Here is an 11,736-nt window from a genome sequence, read left to right on the forward strand (position 1 = left end):
CCCTTGGAAGATACGTAATCATTTTCACCTTCGTGGGAGTGGAATTGAGGATGCGGGGAGACAGACCTCTAGAATCAAAGAATTTCGCTTTTTCGAAGCTATTAATTATTCTTCCATGCATCTCCGAATTTTAGTTTTTCTTAGAAGACTGAAGTAGTAAAATGTACATGGCGGATCACCCTGGAGGACCCTATGGATCGAAAAAAGGAGCTGCTTAGAGCAGTCTACGATGTATTGTTTTTTTTTTTTGGATCTTTTTGGATATATCCATACTAAAAGTATGTGAGCTATCCATCGCAGTAAAAAAAAAAAAGTAAAATGGAGTATGGCAATGACCATCCAAAATTCTTGAAAGATAGGAGTATAATTTCAGATTTCTTTACCAACTACCAATCCTTCCTCATGAAATTAACGGTATTTAGCAATTAAAAAGAAATTAGTCATCGAGCTGTTATAATTAGAACTATGGGCACATCAAAGTCTCATCATCTCTAGTTTAAAGATATGAAATCAAAGCGCCTACTTATAATTTTTTCCTCCCTTTTTCCCCATTATCCAGCCCACCTCTCATTAATCAATCAATATGTGATCCCTCCTCTCATGTTTGAATTTTACTAAACAATATTAAATTGTTTTGCTTGTAGTCCATAAGGAAGTGGCCACAGGGAGAGATCATGCTCAGAAAGGGAGGTAGTTTACTGTCGTTATAAAGCCATGCAACCCACTAGCTGGTCAACTCGATGTGACCCAATTTGCATGAATCTGTGGACAGATGTAGCCCAGCAAGTTGAATTGCAAGCTTTCTTTCCAAACTGCAGACTTGTAGTCAGTTATTGCACTCGTGAGAAGCTCCCCTCATTAAGACACCAAGTTATAAGTGCGTGGAAAGCTAGCATATACCAACACCAGTTCCCTCCAGCCACTATTCAATGGTGTTGGTGCAGAGATCGTGAAGCTTCCTTGGCGTTGCCAACGCGTTTGGGCCGCGTCCATCCACTTGTAAAGCTTCTCCAATTCCAACGTCCCTCCCAATCCCTTCCATATATCTCCTCGCCTTTCCACCACTTCCTTATCCTAGCTTTCTCCTTCTTTCTTCTACTTTGTAGTATAACATGGATAAAGACCAAAACCAAATCCCAGCCAATTACTCTCTTGTATGGGATTGCGCCAGCTCTCTCTACGACTCCTTCGAGCTTAAATCCTTTAAACGGCAGCTCGACTCCGCCATCGCCTCAAGGTGCCTCTCCATGCCGCACTTATCCGATGAGCACCCGCCGCCGCCACTGCCGCCTGCCGGCAAGACAAAGAAGCACTCCAAATTCTCCAGATCACTTCACAAGCTCCTCCGATCCGTGTTCCGGTTAAGACCTACATTCAGGGTGCGGCTCCAAACTTACCAGCATGATGAGCATGGCTGCCATGGTGTTTATTGGCGATCGGGCAGTCTTGCTTCGATACCGGAGGTCTCTGAGAAGGATTTCGGGTCGCCGGAGCTCGACTCGGCGGTGAGTAAGACCATGTCGGAACGGTTGACGAGCACCACTGCTGGCCCACTGAACGTGGTGTCGTGAGGGAATATTCCGTTCATGTGTTGCTCATCCTCCTCCAGTTTGCGCCCATAACATGGAAGTGGGTTGCTTGGACCTTGGAATTTCGACTTGCAGCTAATACGTCGCGTAATAAGTGCCGGATCCTATGGGTCGGAATGGTCTCAACGATTGGTCAACGAAGACTCGAGTAGCTTGAGCTGGATCTTTCGTGGGGTTTGATGTCGGGCTGTATACTCCCGCCTCTCATTTTTCCCCCCTTTTTATAAGCAAGAGAGAGTTTACTGCTAATTTTTCTTCAGCTCGAAGGCATGTTTGGTTTTATCAAGATAGGTATACTTTAGAACATATATTATGACGACGTACCTGTGATCACAAAACTATCACAAGCAGTGTAATGCTTGGATGTCTGTATGAAATAGGTTTTCTTCCTCAATTCAGTTTCATCAAAAATGACAGTCGAATAATTTTAGCTCCACATATTTAGCTAGAATAGTGATTTAAATATTTATTTCTTATTCATTTTTTCTGCCCATTTGACATATCTATTGTTAATTGATTGTTTTTGGTGAATTGCCTTTTCTGATTCATGCTCTCTCTCTCTCTCTCTCTCTTTTGTGGTTTGTTTTAATTCGTACCTGGTTAGGAGGGGATGGGACACAAGAGCCATGTTTCCCCTGTAGCTTTGAGCCTGTTTATTCGTGCCGATGACAAGTTTGAGAGTTGATTGAGACAAAACCTGAAATGAAATCATAATAAATTATCATCTAAAATCTTGAATACTCAACTCTTTTGATATTCGCAATCTAGATTTAAACGGAGATCAAGATATTTATGGTAAAATATGTATGGATAATATTAAATAAATATGTATGAATCATATAGATAATATGAAATATATATGGATGCTAAACAATTTCCGGGGATGGAAACTTGCTAAGTTGGATTGGTGTTTCATCCAATAAGTAGCCAAGATTTTGAGCTGAATTTTTGATTTTTCAAGTTGGATCGCTCATTTAGAGCAATAGATGTGTGCTAATCAAACTAAGAATCTGATTAATCTAATGTGATAGAGCTATCCTTAATTTGGATGACTATGTATGAAAGCTTTATGTGAAATAAATATAAAAAAGAAATTTTAAAACACACGAAGGAATTCTTAGCATCATTTTTTAAAAAAAATAAAATAAAATAAAAGATCAACAATGATCACATTAAGAAGAACCCAAGAAACAAAATATTATTGCATAAAACCACAGCCTAAAACCATGGTTGCTTCAACTCACAACTTATAACTCAGCTCCTACATCAGCTGAAGTTTGGTTCTTTTTAATACGTATCTTTATTTTTCTTGCTCATTCTCTATCATGTTCTCCTTTATCATTACAAATTAACAAATCATTTGACCTTCGACAATGGTTCACCTAATAAACTCCAAAGTCCAAACATTTTTACTTTTAACTTGCTATGTACTAGATCAACTATAATCAGACCTGTTAACCAACCAATCAATCTTAAAATTTTAACTAATACTGAAAGGATTAACAATGTATATCAAGTTTAACACCCTCACTCACGTGAGGCTTGGTGATCGATCCGGTCATTGTCTTCGTTATCTGGATACTTTTTAGTTATTGTATTGCAATGGTTTTGACCACTTGTGAAGGGGTGCTAAGCCTGATGATTGACTATTTCAATATTAGCTTAAGCTTTGGGGCTCTAGTGGCTAATTAACAAAACCAACTAATAAAACGTATGGGTTGGATCTCTCATCGGTTCCATGAACAAATGGACGTACCTTCTGCTGCATGGGCGACAAACATTCAACATGCTAGATTTTCCGGGCCAAGACTCGTATCGTTAATGTTCTCATTCATATCTCCTTGCGCCTTCGAACTCAACCGATCGAATCGATAAGCTGCTCTCACACAAACACGACTCCGCCCAGGCATACAGAAGCCTATTGCTAGCGCTGGCAGGGGGCAAATAATGAACAGAAACAACAATATTTGGTGGGTTCCTTTAATGATGTGAAAATTTTGGCAGGTTACATGGAAACCCTGCCATCATTCATGATCCGTGGCCTGCCCATAACATGGGACAGACATGTGGAATAACTTACATGCATGTACCTTAATTATGTAATTAGGAATTACGAATTGCACACTACAAGAAACTTGGACATTAGCAACAATTTTTTTGGCTATTAGCGACGCTTTTAAGCGTCGGTAGGAACCATCCCGACGTTTTTCAAAGCGTTGGGAAAGCGTCGCCTATGCTACAGTGGAAAAAATATTTTCCGACGCTTTTAAAAGTGTCGCTAATTTCCGACGCTGCGAATTACCATTTGCTGTTTGTCTCTTCTCCTCCATTCAGGAATACAAACAACCTCCCCGATCGGTACATTCATTCTATCCGTGCGGAGTGGTTGGGTTTGGCTATATAAACAGTTATTTTTTTTCAGATCCGCCGGTGTGGGACTAAAATGAGGTGGTTTTTTGGATTCCGACAATGCTTTTAACGACGCTAAAAAGCGTCGTTAAACGTGTCCTCAATTACATACTAACTTCGACGACGTTTTTAAGCGTCGTCATTAGCCGACGTTTTTAAAAAGCGTCGGCAAATGTTGACGGGGAAAAATTTTTGCCGGGCAAATAAGAGTCGGAAGTTTTCTTTTTTTGTATAGTGGCACAAGATTATATCTTGTTTACATAAAGGGAGAATAAGTTATTATTTTACATATAAAATTATATGATTTCTCATAAAATTATACAAATTATACATGTATTGATATTCCAAAGTGTGAACTTGGGAGAAGATAAGATGCATCAGATAGGTTTCACGATCCAATACAAATATAGACTTTATATGAGTCTTATACACTGTCATATGTTGTGACTAAATGTGTATATACATACATCTAACATGAAGAAGACCTTTTAAATTTCTAATATGGAATCTCCTCTATTTTGAAGGATGGAGCCATCACTAGGCTACATCCCATGACCTGGGTCACTTGCATTATACTGGTCACTCACCCAAAACCTCTTTCATTTTCCTTTTTTTTTCTTTCTTTCTTTCTGGCTTTAAAGTACTAGTAACCAGAACAGTATTTTTGGCAGTTGGTTGGGTCCTTTAGACTTAGGTATACTGTTTTTCAAAAACTCTCTGAAGTAAGATCAGTTTAACCTTCTGATTTCTTTGTTAACTAGTGACCACAAGTCAATCACTGGAATCAACTCCCAAGGGTTAAAGACCACTAACTCCTCCCAAAATAAGAAGGTGCGACCATTTTCTATTGCATCATCTATATCTGGACTAAAGTGCAAGCCGGCCGGGAAAAAATGGTAGCAGTTTTATAAGATTGAGAACAAATTATATGTACATAACATTTGCTAGAAAAAATTATATGTACTAATTGGGTGTTCATCCCTGTGCAACATTGCAAGCAAGAAGAAGCACTCGCCGTACACTACGGTCCAGTGCCGGATTGATGCGGATGATGGGCTTTTGGCCTAGGAATCAGGAAATTGTTTCCCATCTTCTTCGGCTCTTGATGCAAATTAAATCTCATGGCCCGGTCCGGCTCGCACTGCTATTGATGCAGCCCAGTTCACTTTTCGAAGTCCAGCCTGTTAGTCTCACAGATTGGGCCTTCTGGAATCAAGCTTTCCCAGGTTGGATTATGTTGGGATCTTGAAGTAAAAAGATGGTGTTATTTTTCCCGTCATGCGTGTATCATGGTAAAGCGAGTATCTTTGCTTCAGAAAAAGGTCGAAGGAAGTGGGGATTTAGCTAGAATTCACTGGGAACCGACATTACTCGGGATCAGAAGAAATCCCCATGGATGCAAAGCGCCAAAAAGGCAAAGAAAACCTTTAGGTCTCATTCCGGACAGGTGTGGTGTCATTTCGTTGTTGGTCAAGCCTACCACTATCTATATAAGGTTGTGGGTTTGGGTAACCATACTCAAAAAGAAAAAGAAAATCCTTACTAAAATGATCCTAGTTCCATGAATGATTGGAGAAGTAGTATGTTACTTTGCATCTAATACCACATTTTGCATTAAAATAAGATAGTTGCTCTCCTTGACTTGCCAAGGAATCTAGCCATTGTCCAGGAAAGAACATTTACAATGTTTAACATATAATTGCATTATAATCTTTATGCTTTCATTTCTAAGTGGGGCAATCAATAATGTCATTTTGGCTTTATGATGAGTACTTACTTTACTGGTAATGTGATGAGCAATTACCTTTAATTATGGCATGATTAACAAATTAGAGCCATTGTATAGATATATTGAGTATTTGCTTTACTGCTGCTTTAGTCAAAAGAGTGGATATCTATAAAGGGGTGGCAGGTAATGTGTCTGTGAAACTAATTACTTTGTATTTCTCTTCAACTCAGCTTCAGATTTTGCACCTTCTTTCTTTGAAACTCGCCCCACAAACTGTATGGTTTGTGTCACAGGACATGAAAGAAGACAAGCTTTTCTCGAAATTTGTCATCTATCTTTTTTTTTGGTGTGTGTGTCCCAGGGCCGGAGAGGCAAAATATAGACTCATACACTCAAGACCATCCTGAAGTTGGAATTTCACCGATGTTGGTGCAGAAATTTCAAATGAATCAAGGCACTTTCTTGTATAATGCTTGGTGAATTTAGAATTTCCGAAGCTAAAATATTGGCTCCATACTTGACTAAAAGAAAGTTTTTTTTTTTTTGGGGGGGGGGGGGGGGGGGGGGGGGGGGGGGGGGGGGGTGGGTGAGACTGGATATACAATCTTCTGAAAACACAAACTTGCCTACGTGCGATGACAGGCGGGGCCTCGCCACCTTCTTGCTCAATAAATAAAGAGTTTTATGACTTATGTATGACCTAAAGCTATCGTAAGCCATTATCACATAATTATTCGTTGGTGAAACAGAAACGTCTTGATATTTTATTATGTAATAGAGGCTTTTTTTATAGTCAGCATGTCATCTCCTCATATTGCTGTATAACACCAATAAAAATTTATGATATTTTTTTAATATTAAAATAATCATAATATATAATAGAAAATAGTGTAAGTTTTATGGCATTGCCGCTGATAATCATAACATGTAAGGAGCATCTATCATTTATAGGCCTCAAGTTTACAATGCAATATTGGCATCGGAAAACTTACAACATCCATTATTTAATATCAAATTCTTGAGTAGATCCCTTTTCCAGGGGGCGAAATGTGGGTCTTAGAAAGCTAATGAGTTTGTATCAAAAATAGAAAGCTAATCAGCTTAGTATACTTCGGACATATCCAAAAAAAATTGTAAATTTAGCCCGCGCGGTCGAGCCCTGCTCAATGTACAATCAATCCACGTCGGCATGCTCTTCTTCATCATCATTATCTTCATTATTGTTAGTATTTTTATTTTTTATTTTTTTGGATAAGTTGATGCCAGTGTTTTGGTGGTAGGTTCCACATTTGAAAACTCAAAGGTATGCTTAGTTTGTGACCGAAATTGGAATCGAAATAAATTGGAATAGAAATCGAAATAGCCATATTTTCTGATATGTTTAATTGATGACCAGAATCAAAATCAGAATCAAAAATTAATTAGACGGAAAGATATTTCATAAAAATCGATTAAACAAAGAGAATTTTGGAAAAAATAACTTTTTAGATAAATTTGGCAAAATGGGATTCGAATACTAGAAGGAGACTCAAGACTTAGTTTTGGAGTATTCAGGCATTTCCATTCTTTCCTAGAATGGGAATGAGAATAGAATCCTCGAGTGAGAATCACTTATTTCCATTCTTATTTCAGAGCCCAACTCCTTTCAACCAAATATGCCCTAAATTAAGTCGCATTAATGCCTCACATGTTGTTATAACATGACCAAAAAAGAAAATGACTATAAGATTCAACTAGTAAATCAAATACAAGATGTTTGGTCCACAATCTTCTCCACCGTCTAGAAGCTCTGGTGTGAACCTATAGATCCGGTTACGTTTTTATCACCTCTACATAAATAGCGTCGAGAACTCATTATTATTAGATAACTCACATTTGCATATAGGTGAGACCAACTCATGCACAGTCACGCTCCCTTTCTCCTGGAATGAGACGAACACCACATGAACCGGGCGGACACTCCATACTCTGATTTTTCCTGCATCATAGGTTTGGCATCCTCCATTATCCCCCAAAAAAGAGAGGAAAAGAATACATACCATAATAGGCACCGTAGTGAAACAAAATTTTCAAGTTTTTTTTTTTTCATTTTTATTGTTGTTTTCGTCCTAAGCTAGATGGTCTGAAAGCCAAAATGCTTTTTTTCCCCCCCTTGATATGCAAGTACAAGTTAACAGCAAAATCTTTCAAATATTAAAAATAATCATATCAAATCTTTTTAGCCGAAAAATATTATTTGAGTTTCTTAATTCTATATAAGTACCCAAGACCTCATAAAAAAAAATCACCAAATGATATTATTTGAATTTTTTGATTCTATATAAGTATTCAAAATCTACCCGACGAACAATTGATGTGAGACTAAACACACGTCCGCACGGATCCTTACACTATGGCTCCACTTCGCCTACATTATTGGCTTAGCCATCTCTTTTGATTTATACCCAACTCTACCAAAAAAGGAGGGGGAGAAAATAATACTAGAATAGGTATTACAGTGAAATCAAAAGTATAATGCAGCGAAAGTTCCCAAATATCATAAACAAATTCTAATTGTACTAAATATATATATGCATATATATATATATGTGTGTGTGTGTGTGTGTGTGTATGTATGTATGCGTGTGTGTGTGTATGTGTGTATATATATACATGTATATAAATAGATGTATGTATATATATAGATAGATATATGTATGTATATATACGTACGTATATGCATATATATATACATACAGATATATATACACACACATATATGTACATGCATGCATACATGTATATATATATATATATATATATATATATATATGCATACTTGTATATATATATATATATATATATATACTGGAGAGAGAGAGAGAGAGGGAGTGAGTATTAATTAGGAGGTTGAGAGGGTGAGAAATGTGGGATGTTAAAAACACATAAAATATTCTTAAGAGTCATAAAAAGTATGAGTATTTTTTTGTCCAATGAAAAATGGATAGATTGATAACTTACCATATCAATCCCATATATATATATATATATATGAGAGAGAAAATATTAATTAATTCGGATTGAGAGGGTAAGTTAATGTGGAATTGTAAAAAAATATAAAATATTCTCTCCTATATATATATATATATATAAAGACTTAGCGAGCAAGGTCTTTTATTTTCCACCATTATGGCAATCTCTATTCCCCATCCCACCATAAGGACACAGAATATCGATCACCAAAAAAAGAATATATGTCATTATCCAACTACAAAGATACCTAAGCCTCCAATTTCACATAGAGCTTTGCCTTTGATCCAATCACAAAACCTTACCTTTTAGTTTTCCTTGCACCCATTCATAGTGGGATCATCTGCAATGCGTGTTTTGCACCGTAGCAATCGTGGATACCCACCCCGATCCAATCCATCCCAATTTCTATTCGTTCAAAACTTCAAATCCTTTTTCTTTAGCTCCCACTGCTCTCAGAACTTTCTAAAAATATAGCCAGCAGTCAAATCCCGTTCCCCACCCCTGTTAGGTGAGAAGTGTCCCTCGAAACTAGGCCTAGCTTCTAGAAGCCACCCATCAGTCCCCAGAAGCCAGCGTTAAACCACGAGCTCTCTCTCTCTCTCTCTCTTACATAAGCCTTACGCTTTTTCTTACCTCACCTCCCCCTCCTCTCGATCCCCCCGTTCCTTCCCCCATCTTGTTTCCCACACGTATCCATGTACAAAACAAGGACGTCACCCCTTGGACTAAGAACCAGCCAAACGAAACCCCAGCCATCATGATTATATATAACCATTTCCCTCATCCTCTCTTCAATAACAACTCGTACAACAGACAGATAGATAGAGAGAGAGAGAGAGATACAGAAAGCAATCCTCCGAGCTAGGCTAGCCATGGAGACGAATGGAGTCGTCACCAAGACCACCCCACACCTGGCGATCCTCCCGACCCCGGGCATGGGCCACTTGATCCCCCTGGCCGAGCTCGCGAAGTGGCTGGTCGCCCACCACGACTTCACCCTCACCTTCATCACCCTGGCCAGCTCCGCCTCCAAGGCCCAGTCCGCCTTCCTCGCGGCCCTGCCCCCCTCCATCTCCTCCGTCGCCCTCCCCCCCGTCCCCCTCGACGACCTCCCCCCCGACGCCCGCGTCGAGACCATCATGTCCGTCTCCGCCGCCCGCTCCGTCCCCGCCCTCCGCGACGTCCTCCGCGACCTCCAATCCTCCACCAACCTCGTCGCCTTCCTCACCGATCTCTTCGGCGCCGACACCTTCGACGCCCCCAAACAGCTCGGCATCCCTCACTACATGTTCTTCCCTTCTAATCTATTGCTGCTCTCCCTCTTCTTCCATTTGCCGACTTTGGACGCGACGACGACGTGCGAGTACCGCGACCTCCCCGGCCCGCTGGAGCTGCCGGGCTGCGTGCCGGTCCCCGGCCCGGACCTCCTCCACCCGATCCAGGACCGGTCCAACGAGTGCTACAAGTGGATAGTCCACCACGGCAGACGCTACCGCGAGGCCGAGGGGATCCTGGTCAACACCTTCGACGCCATCGAGCCCGGGGCGGCCAAGATCCTCCGGGAAAAAGAACCGGGCCGGCCCCCGGTCTACCCAATCGGACCGCTGGTCCAGACCGGCTCCCCGCCGGGGATGGACGGTTCGGAGTGCCTCAGGTGGCTGGACATGCAGCCACATGGGTCGGTGCTGTTCGTGTCGTTCGGCAGTGGTGGGACCCTCCTCAGGGCGCAGCTGGTGGAGCTGGCTCTGGGATTGGAGATGAGTGGCCAGAGGTTTCTCTGGGTGGTCCGGAGCCCTAGCGACAGCGGTGAGACCAGTGGGTCCTACTTCAGCGCCCAGAGCAAGGGTGACCCCTTCGCCTTCCTGCCCGAAGGGTTCGTGTCACGGACCAAAGATCGGGGCCTGGTCGTGCCATCCTGGGCGCCCCAGGTAGAGGTGCTGGCCCATGGCGCCACCGCCGGATTCTTGATGCATTGCGGGTGGAATTCGACCCTGGAGAGCGTGGTGAACGGCGTGCCGATGATCGCATGGCCGCTCTACGCCGAGCAGCGCCAGAATGCGGTCATGCTGGTGGAGGGCGTCAAGGCGGCGCTGCGGCCCAAGGAAGGGGAGGATGGGTTGATCGGGAGGGAGGAGATTGCCAGGGTGGCTAAGGAGTTGATGGAGGGGGAGGAGGGGAAGAGGGTGAGGAGCCGGGTGAAGGAGCTCCAAGAGGCGGCGATCAAAGGGCTGCAGGACGATGGGCTGGCCTACAAGACCCTCACGGAGGTGGCTCAGAAATGGAAGGGCTCGAATCCCGTGTAAAGAAACATATGGTCTTCTGGCTTCTTCCTTCCCTTTTTTTTCTTTTTTCTTTTTCTTTGCCCTTTTTAATTTGGTATGGTGTTGGTTCTATTATATGTCACTTTCTGAGAAGGGTGTTCCTATGGTTTGGAGTAATCTTTTATTACTGATGAGCTAATATTTTTCTCTGTATAAAAATTGGTTTCGCTTGATTATAGAAATACCATAAAAGAAAGAAAGTGAAAAGTAGGGAAAAAATATATAAAAAAAAAAGCTGAAAGCTTCTTCCATCCAGGGCTAACCCAATGTACAACAACCTGAGAACTCTGCAATAATTAGCTAATTGCTCATTTAGGAGTACACTAGTAGTTTAAAATCTGAACATGACCTACTTCACAAGTTAATACACATTGAAATCCATGATGTAAAACAAAAAACACAAAACAAAAAGGAAATGTGGGCATACTTTCATATAGCCGAGTTTCTCGCTCGCAAAGACCGTATTCTGATTAGAAGCTGGTTTCGCAATTAATGGACAGCACGTTATCACCAAGGAACCTAGTAGATTGATGGTGATTCTTAGGGACCATATTTAGTTACCCATGCCTTACGGAGGCATGCTCAAAGTCCCATCATGCCGCTTATGTCCTCCGTCGGGACCACACTCACGTGTGCTGAGTCCCACCACTCCGAACCAGCCACAGCCACAATAGCT

General features: G+C 41.3%; 2 protein-coding genes across 2 annotated transcripts; both read left to right on the forward strand.

Moving 5' to 3' along the window:
- The first annotated feature begins 948 nt into the window (after window positions 1-948).
- On the forward strand, window positions 949-2,135 carry LOC103701352. Its single transcript, XM_008783387.3, has one exon. The coding sequence runs from the start codon at window positions 1,113-1,115 to the stop codon at window positions 1,569-1,571; it is 459 nt and encodes a 152-aa protein (XP_008781609.2). The 5' UTR covers window positions 949-1,112; the 3' UTR covers window positions 1,572-2,135.
- Window positions 2,136-9,501: 7,366 nt separating this feature from the next.
- On the forward strand, window positions 9,502-11,199 carry LOC103708237 (hydroquinone glucosyltransferase-like). Its single transcript, XM_008793102.4, has one exon. The coding sequence runs from the start codon at window positions 9,612-9,614 to the stop codon at window positions 11,040-11,042; it is 1,431 nt and encodes a 476-aa protein (XP_008791324.3). The 5' UTR covers window positions 9,502-9,611; the 3' UTR covers window positions 11,043-11,199.
- Window positions 11,200-11,736: the final 537 nt, after the last annotated feature.

The sequence above is a fragment of the Phoenix dactylifera genome, chromosome 9 (genome assembly GCF_009389715.1).
Source record: "Phoenix dactylifera cultivar Barhee BC4 chromosome 9, palm_55x_up_171113_PBpolish2nd_filt_p, whole genome shotgun sequence".
Taxonomy (NCBI): Eukaryota; Viridiplantae; Streptophyta; class Magnoliopsida; order Arecales; family Arecaceae; genus Phoenix; species Phoenix dactylifera.